The 17,998-nt window shown below is 43.4% G+C and overlaps 1 protein-coding gene across 1 annotated transcript in view; it reads right to left on the bottom strand.

The window, feature by feature from the left end:
* LOC142008679 (MARVEL domain-containing protein 3-like) overlaps positions 1 to 17,137 on the bottom strand; it is a 33,538-nt gene extending 16,401 nt beyond the window's left edge. The window contains exons 1-2 of the mRNA XM_074985937.1: positions 17,017 to 17,137; positions 13,805 to 13,974 (exon numbers count right to left, since the gene is read on the bottom strand). Coding sequence (XP_074842038.1) covers positions 13,805 to 13,974; positions 17,017 to 17,132 — 286 coding nt within the window. The 5' untranslated portion in view covers positions 17,133 to 17,137. The remainder of the gene's footprint in view (positions 1 to 13,804; positions 13,975 to 17,016) is intronic.
* Positions 17,138 to 17,998: the final 861 nt, after the last annotated feature.

Below are 17,998 nucleotides of genomic sequence, written 5' to 3'. Positions count from 1 at the left end.
TCTCTCCTGAACTTATCACAGGTCCTGCCTTCTACTTAGACTCTCCATCCGCTCTTTTTCCCTGGTATTTCCTACAAAAGCAAGGACTGCTTCTAGACGCTTGCCTTATTTGCTGCTTCTGCCACTTCAAAATTCACCCCGGAGTACAGAGCTTGAAGCAGGTGAGAAGGTTACACTCCAAATCTTAGGCCCCAATGACAATAGAAAGAGACCAACATTTATTTAAACTGGCACTGGATACTTGCAGCATTACCTCCTGTGCTTGTGCTGAGATTTTCATCAGCTGCAGAGAGCTCTTTCTAAAAGGTGGCAAGTAAATACCTCTGTGGTGGTGGAAACATATGTGCTGAGCTGGCATGAAGAAGCCATCTTTCCCTGGGTCATCTTACTCTCTCTCTTCCTGAATGAACTTCATTATATTGTACTTACAACACTTAGTTACTGCTTTTGAATGAGCATTATTGCTGACAAAAGCTGGGGCTAGCTACAGCAGGGGTCAGCACCCTTTCCAAGGCGGAGTGCTGAAATCTGACCTTTTGACCTCTATGTACAGTCCGAGTGCCACTGATACTTGTAAAGGTCACTAATAGTCTTAACAACAACAGCTTTATTAGGTGGTGGTTGGGAGAGGTGGGGAAAAGTACCTAAAAAGTTACTTGAGTAAACGTGCACCTGCTTTCACTTCAGGGTACTTGCGTATAAGATGGATGTGGCATGTGTGGGTGTACTTTTACTCAAGTAGTTTTCCAGAGGGACAGTGGTGACTTGTACTTGAGAACATTTTCTTTCCTCCCACAAAAGCAGCTGTACTTTTTCTCAAAAGTAACTTCTGGGGTACTTTTTGCACCTCAGGTGGTTGGTAGCATTAGCTGGTCTTTTGTTGCTCCAGAGGACGCATGGCTTTGAGGAAGCCCCTGGCTGTATGGGGGAGTAGCGGTGGGACTGAGCTGCTGCCTCACATGCCAATGAAAACTGGGTCATGTGCTGCTCTTGGCACCCATACTGGGGGGTTTCTGAGCCCTGGGCTAGAGCAGGGGTCTGCAACCAAAATAGTGAGAAGAGCCATTTTTTCAAATTCAATTACAAAATCAATCCTTCAAGAGCCACAACGCACGTGAGTAGGAGAAAGCCCTTCATAAATGTCAAACTGTAGTTGTTGTCACCCCTGTTTTAAGAGCAGTGCCCACACAATGATTTGTACCGGTCAGAAAGTTGTTACTCCCAGCTCCAGGCTTTACCCACCTCAGCCCCCAAATCTGCCACTCTATCCCCAAGCTTTTCCTCCCATCCCAAGGCTCCACCCTTCTCAGCCCTGAACCAGCCTCCCCACATCTGCAGGCCTAACCTTTCTCAACCCCGAATGTCTCCCCCGACTTCCCCAAGATTAACCTGCATCAGCTGACTAGCTTCTCCATCTACGTGTGTGCTGCCACTGCTCCTCCACCGTGGCTGCCTTGCCACCCCTGCTCCTCTCTTCAGCCCCATTCTCAGTGGGGCTGCATGGCTCCAGCAGGGGCAGACTCATCTGCCCTTCCCTGCAGTGCAGACGGCTCCCTGCCCTGCCGCACTGAAATTACATAACTAAATTTGATTGGTTTCATGGCGGGATCACTCCCACTGCCCTGCCAGCCATTAAACCAATTAAATTCAGTCCCATTATTTCAGCAGGGCAGGAAGCCGCAAGAGGAGTCAGCACTGGCAGCCCTCAGAGCCACAAGTGACTCCTTAAAGAGCCACGTGTGGCTTCAGAGCCGAAGGTTGCCTACCCCTGGGCTAGAGGAACCTGTACGTTTGGATATTTTGTTGAAATCAGTCTTAGGCTGTAGAACCAATACCACAGCAGGTTTGGTGGAACCTACACAAAGTACTTTTTTTAATTCATTTACTGAATACCTACGTAAGCTAACTGGGAAGCGTATTAGTCTACTGGGGGTGATTAGTTTTTGAGGGTAATTACAGTTAGACATTTTTTATTTTGGAAGAGTTTGGCTGAAGTGTGAGGAATCTACCTCCACCACCCATCCTCCCCAGGGGCACAAAAACCAAGATACTCCTAAATAGGAATGATGATTGTGAACTTAACTGAAAATGGAGTTAATACTGATTAGCACACTCTGGGGAGAGCAATAGTTTTGTGCCTATACCGTGTTTTGAACATAGCTGTGCACAGACCTGATTTTTCAGTTCACTTGGCCATTCCAAAAAATTCAAAAGAAATTTTGTTTCAGATCAGTTTCATTCAACCCAAAACAAATTTGATTTTTCAGCTTTTTATAATTTAATGAAGTTGAGGGAAATTTCAAAAAGTTTTGAGCTGAGAAAGCATTTTGTTTGGAAGAGAACTGATTATTTTGGGGGATCAGAAAAGTAAGTTTGATCAGAATAATTTGTTGATGTGGAAATGTTTGTCAATTCTAATCTAAAATTTTCAGCAAAGTCTCAATATTTTTACCCAGATTTCTTCCTAAATTACACACGTCATCTAAATTGCCGAGCCCCCCTCGCATTTTTTATACCACCAAATATTCTGGTCATTTGTATTTCAGAGCAAAGAGAGCCTGCCTTTAAATTGAAATGCTCCAGAAATTTAAGACAGATAAGCTAACTGTTGTTGTGCCATGCAATGTTATTTACTATGGCTTTGGTATGTTAACGAGCCATACTATCTTCATTTGCACTGTTCAATCCAGTATTCCCTCCAACTTAAAACTGCAGTATTTTTTTAAAGTCCATTCAGTGGGTTAAAAAAAAAAGCCTGCTGGAATATTCAGTTGACCAACAGGGTGACCAAATGTCCTGTTTTTCCTTTATATAAGCTGTGTTCCAGCTGTCCCTTTTTTTTTCCAGAGCAAAAGTGGGCATGTGTCCCATTTGCCACAAATGGGATAAATGTTCATTTTTGTCATGAAAGCAGGGTGCAGAAGAAAATGGGGGGAGTGGGCAGGACTTGGGTAAGCAGCAACATGAACCCTACCTGGGGGCGGGCAGGGGAAAGGCTGGACTCCAGAGAGCAGTGATGTCAGCCGGTGGGGTGGAAGGATGTGCCTCAGGTGAGTGGCTTGGGCAAGCCCCATGGGAGGGAGCAGGGAGAAGTTTGGGCTGGCCCCTTATAGTGTCTTGTCCTGTTTTGGAAATATAGTCACCCTACTACCAGGCATGTATCCAAAATAGGAGTGTATGGGGTGTCCAGGGAGAGGTAGCACCTCTGGTGTGGGGGACTTTTCATGCGTCTTTGGAGGCAGTTTGTGAACCTTTGGTCCCTGCCTGGCACTCAGCTCTCACCTGTGGCTCCAAGAAGTTGTAGCATGTGCAGCAGCCACACCCCAATAAGTAGCTTTGACAGGTGGGCTAAACTGAAACCTTTGGTCAGGTAGAGACTTGCCTATCCCAGCATGTGCAGTTGGCTCCAGCGGACTGGACAGATGAGATCAACAGCAAGACCCAATGACCAAGAAGGAGGTTCTGCAATGCTCTGTGGACAGCGAAGGGCACGACAAGGCACCCAAGACGGCATGGCCATCCCCTGCAACATAGGAAGTCTGCAGCTGTGATGACTTTTCATACCACTGGAACCAGGCTTCTGAGGCCAAGAGAGTGGAACTGCCCCTGTGCAACGGCTTTTCCACTTTAAACATTCTCCTGCACAGGTTCTTTGGAGGCTCTCATCTCTCAAATCCATCTACTTTATTAGTCTGTTATCCTTTTACATCTTCTGTTTACTTCAAAGTCCTGCAGTGTTGGGGTGGAGGTGGAGGTGACAGTGACAGGTGGAGGTGACCGTTGGGAGTCATAGTTCCAAACCTGCATGTACGCGGCCCGTGGACTTTGGTCGCTTGACTGTTGTGCTGGGGTCAAAGGAGTTCAGCAACATCCCAGGTGACTGAGCAGGCCTTTTTAGGACCAGTATTGCTCACCCTCAAGTGAGGGAGGGGACTAGAAAAGGTGTCCCAAAAATTGCTGGTCCCATCCAAACTGGCCAGCGTGCCATGCCTGGCAGTTTTACTCTCTCTGGTCGAAAAATAGTGAAAAGAATCATACTTGGAGCACAGAATGTTCGTACCCTCTTGGACAGGGAGAAAACTATGATGCCTAAGAGGACAGCCCTCATAGCAAGAAAGCTGGCACACTATAACATTGACATAGCCACCCTGAGCGAGACCAGACTTGCAGAGGAAGGATCCATCTGTGAACCGAAAGGAGGTTACACTTTCTGAAAAGTCAGGCCTGAAAATGAAGACAGAATCCACAGAGTGGGACTTGCCATCAAGACATCGCTTTTGCGCCAGCTTCCTGACCTACTAACTTGCATCAGTGAGCGTTTGATCAAGCTCCCCTTCCCCCTCAACCACTCTGGCCAGGTTACAGTCACCAGCACTTACGCCCCAACTCTGAGAAGCAAAAGAGTTTCTACGAGTACCTGGACTGTCTTGCAAAAGCAACTCCTCCTCCACTCCTAGTGACGAGCTTCTCCCATTGGGTGACTTCAATGCCAAAATTGACAAGGACTGTAGGAAATGGAAAGGGGTGCTGGGGCATTTCGGCACTGGTAACATGAAAGCCAATGGCCACCGTCTGCTGAGCTTGTGTGCAGAAAATGGCCTGACTACACTGACACCTGGATTGACCATGGAGGGCCTGTTGAGAAGGTTGCTGAAATGCTCTCTCCATCTATTGTTGATGCTGCTCTTCTCAGGAGGGTCATGCCATCTGCAAACAGCAGAGGTGTGGTACTTGGCTTTGAAGGTCCATATACAGTTTTCATACCTGCAGCCCTAGACCAGGTCCCTCAGAAACTCACAATAGACAGTCTTGACCTGCCCCCTACAATGGATGAGGTCACAAAGGCAATCAGTCAGACCAGCTCTGGCAAAGCCCCTGGGATGGACGGTATCCCTGCTGAAATTTTCAAGGCAGCAGGACCAGTGTCACTTAGAGCCTTTCACAGCATTTTGACCAGCATCTGAGAAGACACGCCCAAAGACTTTAGGGATGCCACAATTGTCTCGCTCTTCGAGAACAAGGGCGAGAAAGCTGACTGTGGAAATTACTGGGGCATCCCTCTTCTCTCTACTGCTGGGAAGATCTTGGCTCGAGTCATTCTCAACAGTCTGATCACCAGCATCTCAGAGAAGAACCTACCAGAGGCACAGTGTGGCTTCCGCCCAGGCTGAAGCACCATTGACATGATCTTTGCTGTTTGTCGGGTCCAGGAAAAGCACATAGAGCAGAACTTGGATCTATACGCTGTCTTTATAGACCTCACCATGACACTCAACACCATCAGCAGAAAAGCCTTGTGGATTATCCTGTCAAAATTTGACTGCTCAAGAAGATTCATCAACCTAATACACCTGTTCCACGATGACATGATTGGCTTTGTGCTTAGAAATGGCAACTCCTCAGATCCATTTGAGATACCCAATGGTGTGAAGCAAGGGTGCGTGCTGGCCCCAGTGCTATTCAACCTCTCTTTCACATGCGTCCTCAGCCACGTAGTTAAGGACCTGGACCATGGAGTCTACCTAAAGTACGGGCTTGATGGGTCACTTTTCGTCCTTCATCGTTTGAATGCTAAACCCAAGACACTTGAGAGGCTCATCCTTGAAGCACTTTTTGCTGACAACTGTGCACTTATGGCACACAAGGAATCTGATCTCCAGCTCATTCTCAACACGTTTGCTGAAGCCACTCACCTCTTTGGCTTCGGTAGGCCAAGGTACTATTTCAGCCTGCTTCAGGATCTGCTGCTTTCCCCACTTCAATCTCTATCGAAGGAGCAGAGTTAAAAATGGTGGACGAGTTCAAGTATGTTGGCAGCATGATAGCCAATGATGGCTCTCTTGACAAAGAAATCAATGCCAGGATCTACAAAGCCAGCCAGGCACTAGGACATCTGAGAGCACGAGTGTTTAATCAGCACAATATCCGACAGTCCACTTAACTGAAAGTGTACAAGGCTGTAGTCCTGACGAGTCTCCTGCATGCATGTGAAACATGAACCTTGTACAGAAAACATGTGAAACTGCTGGAGCACTTCCACACATGCAGCTTGAAGTCAATACTGCACATTCAATGGCAGGCCAGAGTCACAAACCTGAAAGTACTTGACAGAGGAGGAACCACAAGTATCGAAGCCATGATTCTGAAAGCCCAGCTTCGCTGTACAGGAGGAGTCAAGAATCCCTAAGCAACTCCTGTATGGTGAACTCTCCTGAGGCAGAAGAAATCAAGTTAGGCCTCACAAGAGGTAAACTCTGAGTGCCGGCCAACATTGCTCATGCTGGATTAAAGCCAAAGCAGCTAGAGCAGCATGCAGAAGACCGAACAGGCTGGCATGCTCTTGTACAACATGCGTATGACAACTTCAAAGAGCAGCAACGCGTATGCCTGATTGATGCTTGTGAAAGGAAAAAAGCAACAGCAGCAGCCGCACCGACAGGGTCAAGACAATTCCCTTGCCCCCACTGTGAACGCCCATGCCATTCACAGCTTGGACTCCTCACCCACATGCGAGTCCACAACCGATGAGCCTGTGCAAGCTCAAGACGTCATCGTCGGACATGACGGACCACCAAGAGAAGATGATGAAGAATATAATTTGTAATGCGCATAAGAGTGAAGCATACTAATATTAGCTAACGTATACTGCTTCAATCTCACAATGCCACTACATTGCTTTTTGCTGTCAACTCACCATCGTGTAGCAAATTTAAGAAGTGTATAAATGATTTCAGAACAGTATATATTGAGCTTCTTATTAGGAATAAAGAATCTCATGTTACAGAAAGTTGCACCAAAGGAGTGAATATCAGACCTTTTTGTTTACTGTACAAATGTGTCCCTTATAGGTAAATAGTACTGAAAGTAATTGTGGCAACCACCTCAGCACCAGTGTTCCCTGTAAGCCGATTGCTTGAGCAGCTGCCCAGATCATTAACAGAGCACCTGCAGCCTGTGTCTTTATTGGTGGTGCCCATCAGTGCATGGCTGCATGCACATAAAATTTATTCCACACACTGATGGAACCAATTAGAAGGAACACTGCTCAGCATGCCCTCTTGCCAATAAAGCCATGAGCCTTCATGGAATGTGGGTTCATGAGAAGCAAAACATATGATGTAAATCACAGTTGATATGAGAGATGGTGATTTATGTCCATTGGACTTTTTTCTCCATTGGGGTTGATTTCCATCTTAATACAGTTCCTAAACTATTCATTTGTCTACTCAGAACTACTTTCCAGAATCTGTTGCTGTGGTTAGAACTTTCGATCACATTTTTGAGAACAAAGGCTTATGGATGCTCATATTGTAATTAATGCTGATCTATTAATGCATGAGCATATCCTGGACAAAGTCATGTTATTGCTCTTATACAACATGTTTGAGAAATACAACACTATTTCCTTCAACCTGTGTACTTGCTGGTGGGAAATAGGATTTCTGTTACAGCTGCTCTTTGGATAGTAATAGAGAGATAGCCGTGTTAGTCTATATTCTATCAAAACAAAAAAGCAGTCCCGTAGCACTTTCAAGAGATCTTGTAGGTTTTGGTCTCTGTCAGCAGGATCAGAGCAAATGTGATTGTGCCTAAGGGCTTGACTGCAAACAATGGATCTTGCTCTACCAAATATTCATAAACCTGAATTACCCACCAGGAGAAGTGGGGGGGAAAAAGAAGAGGGCTGGATGAATACCCAGAAACCAGCTACTTCAAGACAGGCCCAAAAAAACCAACAACAGAACACCACTGATCATTACCTACAGCCCCCAACTCAAACCACTAAAACGCATCATTAAAGACCTACAACCTATTCTTAATCAGGATGCCACACTCCAGAAGGCCCTAGGTGACAGGCCTGTTCTCTTCTACAGACAACCTCCCAACCTTATGAGAATTCTCAGCAGCAACCACAGGCTATACCACAATAATACCAATCCTGGAACTTCGCCTTGCAACAAGCCCCATTGCCAACATGTCTATACTGAGGATATCACTAGACCTAACCAGGTTATTCACAGAATGATGAGCACATTCTCATGTTCCTCAACTAACATCATATATACCATCATGTGCCAACAATGCCCACATACTATGTATATAGGTCAAACAGTAAATGCTCTTTGACAAAGAATGAATGGACACAAAACAGACATCAGAAACCTGTCAGCTAGCACTTTAATGGAGTGGGCCATTCTGTTAATGACCTGAAAGTCAGCTTTACTGAAAAGGAACTTTAAGGATCACCTACAGAGAGTAAGTCGTGCTAGTCTATACACTATCAAAACAAAAAGCAGTCAAGTAGCACTTTAAAGACTAGCAAAATAGTTTATTAGGTGAGCTTTTGTGGGACAGACCCACTTCTTCAGACCATAGCCAGACCAGAACAGACTCAATATTTAAGACACAAAGAACCAAAAACAGTAAGCAAGAAGGACAAATCAGAAAAAGATAATCAAGGTGAGCAAATCAGAGAGTGGAGGGGTGTGGAGGGGGAGATCAAGAATTAGATTGAGCCAAGTATGCAGACGAGCCCCTATAGTGACCTACAGAGAGGAGTGCAGAACTCTTTTATATTCAAATTCGACACATTAACACATGGTTTGAACTGGGATGCCAATTACCTGGCCCATTATAAGGACTCTTTTACATACTTGGTTTTATCTGACTCTTGACTTCCCCCACTGCCCCTCTGCTCTTCTGATTTGCCCACCTGGATTACAATTTTTCTGATTTGTCAACTTTATAGACTAACAAAATAATTTATTAGGTGATGAGCTTCCGTGGGACAGACCCACTTCTTCATACCATAGCCATACCAGAACAGACTGACTAAAGGCACAGAGAACCAAAAATAGTTATCAAAGTGCTACTGGACTGTTTTGTGTTGATAGCTGCTCTTTGCAAACTGTTTCTCAAGCACCTTTCCTTAACTTTTCTACTCATTTGGAAATTAGAGACTAGTACCAGAATTAAAGGAGATGACTAATGAAGGAATTTTTATTGAATAACTTTTTGAATTATAGGAATGGGCCAGACCTTTCCAATAATAAGCAAAAGGTGATGGGCAGGACTTCATGAAGTTTTACTAAGTAAAGAAATGTTACCAGGTCACTACTGCTTTCTCTGTAACACCAATAAAATATAGTTGAAACAAAACCAGGAAGTGTGTGGTTCTCAGGATTTTTGCAGGGGAGATGGTTCGGGGGAGGAGTTAAGGATAATCCAAACATCTGTAACCTATTTAAGATTAGAGACTTATTCACATTTCACTGTTTTTGCCCAATCTAAGAAAGTAGTGTCAGGCTCAAACCAGCACTTTCCCAAACCTATGACCCTTGTTCTCCTACCTTACCACATCTCATTACTGTCCTGTCATTCAACTAAAGTAAAACTGGGTATGTGAACAAATGCACCAATTACACGTTTATTTGCATTGTCACAGGAAAAGGACATGCAAAAAAAAAATCAATTGTATAGCAAATTAAATTTAATATTTGTCTCCACCTATGTTTTATCATCTGACACACAACGTTTGTAATATGCTAAATTGTAACTAACTAATGCAAAAATTAGTTCCTTAATTCATAGGAAGACTTCATTTAAGTGTTACCTTCATTGAGATGGGGATATGAGGGGGAAGAAATTATAAATATGGGCTTCTTAGAGGCACAATTACCTTGAAATCCATTCAATTAAAATATATCTCAAGGTGGTAATTTTTGGTTTTAATAGCCCCCAAGATACCTACCAATTATTGTGGCTATAGTCTCTCTTTCCAAGTTTTTCAATGGTTTCCACTCTCTGAAAGACCCATTGAAAAAGGGAAATTGACTATTCAGTAGTTATACACAAACTTAGGAGCACAAGATTTGTAACAAAAATTGTGAGAGTGCAGATTGTTAGTGTTATGTTACTTGAAACAAAAGAAGACAAACAGATGTGATTTCTTGTAAATAAAGCTGGTAGTATCACAAGACTGTAGGAATTAAAGGATTTTGTGTTTTTCGAAAATTTTTTTTTTTTTACATTTTTTGGTTGTTTCACTTTAAAAAAATCAAATACTCAACTAATTTATACTGTCACCAGGAATCAATATACTAATATTTGTCAGTGGCTAATTCCATTAAATACTTTTTTCCACTTTCTCCTTCAACCCTTAACCTGAAAAATTGCATTGGAATCAATTTCTAGAAGAGCACCTTCCTTGTAGTGGCAACTATTTTGAATACCAAGGATGGTAAAGTTTGTTGTGAGAAGGATATACAGGTAATAGATCTTGCTTTACCCAATATAAATATGGTTAGCTGCAGGTCTACCTAAGAACTATAGTTCATATAATTGTATTAATTCATATTTTTACTACTGTACTTGACAAAATAAGTGTGAAAGATCTTGACAGATGCCTCGCTCTGATAGGTTTTGTATTTTAGTAAAGTAAGGCATGCTTTTGTCTTGATAAATAATGCAACATCTATAATGACCATTTTAGCATCACAAGGAACATGATTTCTACGCAATAACTTTTATAATTCCTGAATTTTAAGAGATTTCTTTGGAATTAGAATTCTGTTTTGCAAATATTTTTTGTTTGGCAATTAGAAAAAGGATAACAGAAAGGGGGCTTGGAATGGTGAAAGGGACAACTCAATTTGGGAAAATTAGATACAAAATGTAATAGGAAAGAGCACATTTTGCTAAAATATATTTAAGGAAAGGAACAGTCCCATCTCTCAAGAAAAATAAAAAACGCCAGGTGAGAGATTAATTTCTTTAAAAAAAAATCCTTGTTCCCACCACACATTAGAAGTTCAGTATAAGGATGTTAACACTCATTTTCTTATTTCTTCTGTCTCCCTACAGAATACTTTAAAGAGTGGGGGAAAAAAAGGAAAACTTGAGTGGCATCAAATGCTCAGGAAATGTGTCAGATTTAAGTGATAGCTTTTTTATATTGTTCAGTACTAGCGGCTTTATTTAATGCACATGAAAGTCGGGAGAACTGCAAGATACAATGAAAATGCAGTTCCCTCCTCTAGTGCTTGCAGTTTGGCTTTTTTAAGACTACAGCACATAAACCAATTGGCCTCTCCTAGACCCCAGTTTTAATCCCTTGGCTCTGAGGAAAAAACATCTGGCTGGACTGAGCAAGGCAAAGATTGAGATCTGGTCATTTGGGAATCTTTTTCCTGTGACTAGTTTGTCAAGCCAAGTGTGCAAGGGTTAGCCTTATCCTCCCTGGCTGCGGAAAAAGAGGAATAAGGTGAGAACAAAAATTGAAACAATAAGATAGTAGCAGCCCTCAACTCTTGCTCACGAAACAGTCATGGACAAAATATTGATTGGCTCCTTGTTCTGGTCTAACCAGGGCTTTTTTCAGAATTGGGGAAAAGAAAGTTCAATCATACGATGCTAATTTTTTAGGTCTCAGCATGTGATGGTAGAGAATTCATGGAGTAAGTATGCATCAGTTTCCAGATATTCCACAGAAAATGTCCAGAAGGAGCTGCAACACCCTCAGAAGAGAGAAGCTGATTGTAAAACAAAGATACCAGTTCTAGTTGTCTGAAAAGAGGAGGATAAATTAGGCTTTTTCTGGAACAGTCAATGTCTCTATTTTTAATCATTAAATCTGTAGATTCATTAGGAAACTTGGGTGCTTAGGAAAAAAATATCACTAGATTCACAATCTGCCTCAATGTGATTTGCAAAATTTTCTAGAATAAATAAGCCATCCACCCTGAAGTGTGTGCACCATTGCCAATCCCTTTGGAGACAGGTATCTAAGCCGTGGTTGCGGGGAGGTGCTTAGCTCTGCTTGGGTTTCTCAGCTGCAAAACCTGTTTTGTGTTAGGTGCTTACTACTGTTTTTGTAAAACTCAAGAAGTGGGGTGGGGCAGCAAGAGGAAGTGGCCTTCACTCATAACCTTTGGAGTAACCACTAGGTCACCTGTTGAAGGCCTCCTACCACATCTGAGGGGAAATGGTGAGTGTCTAGACCACTGATCTGTAGGATAGCCCAATGTGGGGCTCCCTCAGTCTCTCCTGTTTGAAGCTATTCCATTGTGGATACAATATTTAAGTCACTGGAGCAGGGAGACTGGACCTTAGGTCTCCCACCTCCCAGGCGAGTGCTCTGATCAGGTTGTAGTCATTCATGCTTGCTCTGGCGCTCAGCTAGGGATGCCAACTTTCTAATTGTACAAAACCACGTACCGGAGTCCTTGCCCTCCACTTATTCCAAACTCTTCTCACCCTCCCACAGCATCCCTTGCTCGCTGATTTTGATAGGTTTAGGGCTTAGAAGATTTGAGCTCCAACTGGGGGTATGGACTCTGGGGTGAAGCCAGGAATGAGGGCTTTAGAGTGCATGATGGGGTTCCAGGATGGTGCAGATGAGGCCAAGTGGTTTGGAATAAGGGGGGTATGGGCTCTGGGTTGCAGGGGAGGTGCAGGATCCTGGGGGGGGCATAAATGAGGGGCTCTGGGATGAACCTGGGGATGAGTGCTGGAGGGGGCTCATATCTGGGGCTGAGTGCTTTGGAATGTGGTGAGGGGCTCATGGCTAGGGCAGAGGGCTGGGGTATGAGAGGGGGTGAGGGCTGTGGCTTCAGAATTTGGGGTGCAGGAAGAGGCTCCAGGTGGGGTCACTTCGTGGCTGGATACCTGACAAACTTACTGGCTCTCAATGATTTAATGATTCCTTACTGCAAAAATTCTATGTTCTGAAATAGAATAAAAAGCTTACAAAATGTTGGGAATTGTTAAGAAAAGGATAAGATGACAAAGTCATACTACATCTATATAAATCCACAGTACATCCACATCTGAAATACTGTGTGCAAATGTGGTCGCCCCATCTCGAAAACAGATATATTGGAATTGCAAAAGGTTCAGAAAAGGGCAACAAAAATGATTAAGGGTATGGAATGTCTGCCATATGAGGAGAGGTTAATCAGACTGGGACATTTAATTTGGAAAAAAGATGATTAAGTGGGGATATCATATAGGTATATAAAATCATGACTGGTGTGGAGAAAATAAATAAGGAAATGTCATTTACTCCTCACAACACAAGAACTAGGGGTCACCAGATGAAAATAGGAAGCAAGTTTAAAACAATAGGAAATATTTTTTCACACAACGCACAGTTAACCTGTGGAACTACTTGCCAGAGGATGTTGTGAAGGCCAAGACTATAAGAGTTTAGAAAAGAGCTAGATAAATGAATGGGGGAATAGGTCCATCAATGGCTATGAGCCAGGATGGGCATGGAGGGTGTTCCTAGCCTCTGTTTGCCACAGGCTGGAAATGGACGACAGGGAACTGATCACTTGATGATTACCTGTTCTGTTCATTCCCTCTGGGGCACCTGGCATTGGCCACTGCTGGATGACAGGATACAGGGCTTGATGGACTTATGGTCTGACCCAGTATGGCTATTCTTATGTTTTGGGGCCTGGAAATGCTAACAGGTGCCTAAGGAATGTACAAAAGCATCTAAGCAACCTGGAGACCTAACTTCCATTGAAAGTCATTGGGTGCCTGGTGTCTAACACAGACGCTTTTTTTGAATCTGATGAAGAGCCGATTTCTATCTTCAGATATACTTGTGCAAATCTGGCCTGTAGACATTTAAGACCAATAACTGACTTGTATCTATACCATTCATGAATCCCAGTAGGGCTATTCTATTCTGACCCTACGCCTGAGTTTGTGTTAATGAATCAGGTTGTGTGACTAAAACAAGGACAAATCTCTGAAGAGAGGAGGCATGGATAAATAAAAGTAAGAATCCACATACCTCTCCTTGTGCACAGCTTGTTACATTTCTCTGAGAAGGTCTCTTCCTGTGGATAATAATGAGGTGGAGAGTTGACATATCCAGGAGTTGATGCTATGCTTTTTGGGTAAATGTCTGAATAAGCAGTAGAAGGTCTTGAGTGTTGGTTACCAGGAGTCCCTTGTGTTGACCTGCAAATGGAGCAGGAGTAAAGAATTCTCTACAGGTGACAGCACTGACTAATCTTTGACAAGTGCAGCAAAAAGTATTAATTTTTCATTTCTTGGAATTTCTGCAACATTTAGTCAAATGAGATCTGTTTGCAAGAATGTTTATGAAAAGCAAATCTACCACCATGAATAACTATTTCAGTAATGTCTCGCAAGGGGTCGCCAGGCATCTGGTTTTTCTACAGAAGGGCCGGTCAGAAAAGGGATCATGGCAACCCTTGGCAGCACTGCTGACCTGGCCTTAAATGTTTGGTCAGTTGCAGTACAGCTGAGGAAGGCTCCCTGTGGTTCCCAGAAGCAGTTGGCACATCCCTCCAGCCCTTAGGCGGCAGCTTGGTGAGGAAACAGGGAACTGTGGCCATTGATGGCTGTGGGGATGCTGGCTGTGGAGACGCACAGTGTGCAGAGCTGCCTGGGTGCACCTCCACCTTGGAGCTGGAGGGACACCTCACTGATGGTAGAAGGCTTTCTGGAACCACACCTCCCACACTCCAACCCCAGCCCTGAGCTCCCTCCTGTATCCCAACTCCCTTCCAGGGCGTTTACCCCCTCTTGCAATCTCATAGCCCCCACCCACAACCAGAGTCCTCACCCCTCATGTAACCTAAATCCTTCATTAGTGGCACCACCCTAAAGTCCACTTCCTCATCCCACCTCACCTCCAGCTGAACCCCAGAGCCCAATCTCCAAACAGTTCCCTCACCCATGCCCCAGCCTGGTGAAAATGAGTGACAGAGGGATGGAGACAGTTGAAGGGGGAGCCCCAGATAAAGTGCAGGGGTGGTCAGTTTTTTTGAGGTCAGAATTTGGCATTCCTAGTTTCTCAGCCATTTGTGAAATATTTTAATAATTTACAAGTTCATTTGACAAGTGTGAATACGTCTATGTAATTTGGAAAGAGGAGAGAGAGTGGGTCAACTGTTTATAAATACCATGTACCCAGTGATCACTCATGTGCCATGAAAAGCAAATACTCAACTACCAGCCCATGGACAAAACTGGAGGCTGAAGTTTTCTTTAGTGGTTGCATCTAACAAACACCTGTAAATAGGTACCACCCAAGTTGTGGAAAAAGCAATGCATATTTGTGATTTACTGCATTTCACAAATAGTTGTGTACAAGAATAGAAAAGCATGGAATTACACCAGAACATAAAATACTCCATGAGGAACGCTGCACCAACTCCTATTTTCCTTTTCTACAGTTTGGCAAGATGTGGTACAATCTAGGCTTTGTCTACACTAACATTAAAATGCAATCATGGCAATACTTAAAAGTGAAAGCGTGACTACAACAAAAGTGCTGGAAGAGAGCACTCCCAGTGCTGTGTAAACCACCTCCACAAGGAGAATAGCTAGAAATGCTTTACAATGCTATAACTTGCTGTGCTGGGAGGGTGTGGAAGGGTGTCACACTCCTAGCTGGAAAGCTGCTGGGCAGTGTAGACTTAGCCTCAGTCTCGAGCTCTTTCTCTGAACTCCCGTCCAGTTTCAGAATGTGTCAGGTGAGGAAGCACTACACAGCAATGAACACAATAGTCCAGCTGCAGTAGCACCCAAGTGAGTATGTACAATTATTGTCTTTCTGCTTGAATATTCTGATTGCACTGGCCGTTATGTTGCTCTGTCATCATGTAAGTCAGCACGGCTTACAGCTACCGGGGGCCTGGAAGGAGCAGGGCCTAGGGCATTCAGCTGTCAGTGTGTCCTGGACTGTGGTGCTGCTCCCACCCTGCTCAAAAACGCCACAACTCATTCAGAACAGAACTCTTTCAAGGGACGGAGGAATGCATCTGTGCCTTCCCTGGCACTGTTGTTCTTACACTCAGTGTAAAACAAGTTTTTCTTGGGGGCAGTTTTGACACCTGCAGAAGAACCCTCTCACCCCCAATGAACAATCATCACAAGCCTCACACCTTCTGTGCCAATGTAAAGCATGCTTCTCTGACATGGTCTCTAATATGCAGAAATTGAAGTGGCCAGAAAATGAAGCCCATGGAGAAGACTGGAATCATTAGGCATCAAAACTACAAGTCCTATCATGCACTGAAGTGTCATTTTGTATCACAATGTTTTGTTCATAGCTGTAAACTATTTTCTTCCCAATTTTCCACATCCTTTCAAAAATTGTCAGTGATACAGCAAAATCAATAGCAAATTTTCTTAATATCTTAAAAAAAAAACCCATCTGGACCAGATGATTATATTTCATTGTATTTTCTTTTCTGCTATTTACTATCGCTTATGAAGATATTCAAATAAGAATCTCCCTTTCCCATTAAATATAGACTAAGGACTTCAGTATTTCAGCCTTTTAAAAATCATAACTACAGTCATCCTGCTTCCCTGCACCTTCTTATTTTATTTTATTAATGCTTATGAAAACTTATTGTTTCCTCCTCTCTTAAACTGCAGTCAAAAAAGCCAGGTTGCATCCCAGTGTGACCTGGGCTGGACAGGGAGAGCAAAACAGGTACCTGTTGGAGAGCACCCCAGAGTTCTCCATTAGAGGCTTCTCATCTATCCCAGACACTAAGGCCTTGCTGACATGCTAACATTAGTTTACTAGTTTGCACCAATTTATTTTGTTTTAGTTTAAGTGTGCTTGTGGTTGAAATAAGCCTTCTCTCAGCCTTAGCAGCTGTTAAACCAGTGCAGCTCTGCTGGTAGATAAGCCTTAACCAACTGTCACCTCTGGAAGACCAGAACAAAACCCCTCCTTGGTCTTATGACCCAGCCATATCTCCTCTTCCCCCTTTCTCTTCCACCTTCATGGTCCTCACCCTCTTCCATTCCTCCCAGAGTACATGACTTTGTCTTAATTAGACTCTTAAAAACTTTCAGTAACTAAATAGTTCAGCCAGACCTAGTTCTGAATGTGTCACATTCACACTTCTGTGTCAAGGCTGAATATGCTTTCCCTGACTTTGCAAGAAGCACAAACTGAATGCAAAGCACAAACAAGCTCTGCATCCCAAATTGAGGGATAAAGAAGAAACACACCTTTCATTAGATGGATGTGGCCTTTTAGCCCTTCGCTCCTCCTGGTGTCTATCAGATCCACACTTCTCATAATATTGGCTCCGTTTCTCATGGTGAGGCCTCTCAGCATGAGGCATCTTGTTTCTCGTGTTTCTTCTTGCTGAAATAATCTGAGCTAGAGAGAGAGAGAACCAATTAAGTTTATAGTTCTAATTACTCACTGACCAGCATTTGCACAATATCATCATCACTGTGCTAATTAAGATTTCAGTAAATGTGAACAAGCAGTATAGTTTGTGTGCTGGGGAGGGGAGAGAAGCAGTCCTTAGTCCACAAGTAAGCTGTAGCTTCTCTTAAAGGAAAAGTTCCTTTTACTTTTCTATTGCCAATTAACTTAGACATTTCTATGTTCACCGCCAAAGGCATTTAAACAGATGCTTCCTCTCTCCTCACCTGATTACAAGGATAGTGCATAGTGTCAACTATCCAGACATATGTTGAGAAACTTACACAGAGAGGCACAGAATATCCAAAAAGTTTTTGGACTGCATGGATGACAATTTTTTATTTCAGAAGGTGCAAAAGGCTACTGGGGGGAAACAGTTCTAGATTTGATTTTAACAAATAGAGAGGAACTGACTCAGAATTTGAAAGTGGAAGGTTCCTTGGGAGAAAGTGACCATGACATCAGAGAGTTCATGATTCCAACCAATAATGAAAGGGAGAACAGCAAAATAGAGACAGTGGATTTCAAGAAAGCAAATTCTGGTAAACTCAGAGAGCTGGTAGGGTAAGGTCCCATGGGAAACAAGATTAAGAGAAAAAACAACTGAGGAGAGTTGGCAGTTTTTCAAAGGGCCATTATTAAGGGCCCAAAAGCAAACTATACCACTGCATAGGAAAGCTAGAAAGTATGGTAAAAGACCACCTTGGCTTAGCCAGGAGATCTTGCATGATCTCAAAATCAAAAAGGAGTCGTATAAAAAGTGGAAAGTAGGAGAAA

Source organism: Carettochelys insculpta, chromosome 2 (genome assembly GCF_033958435.1).
Source record: "Carettochelys insculpta isolate YL-2023 chromosome 2, ASM3395843v1, whole genome shotgun sequence".
NCBI classification, from domain to species: Eukaryota; Metazoa; Chordata; order Testudines; family Carettochelyidae; genus Carettochelys; species Carettochelys insculpta.
This window is presented reverse-complemented; position numbering and strand designations above follow the sequence as displayed.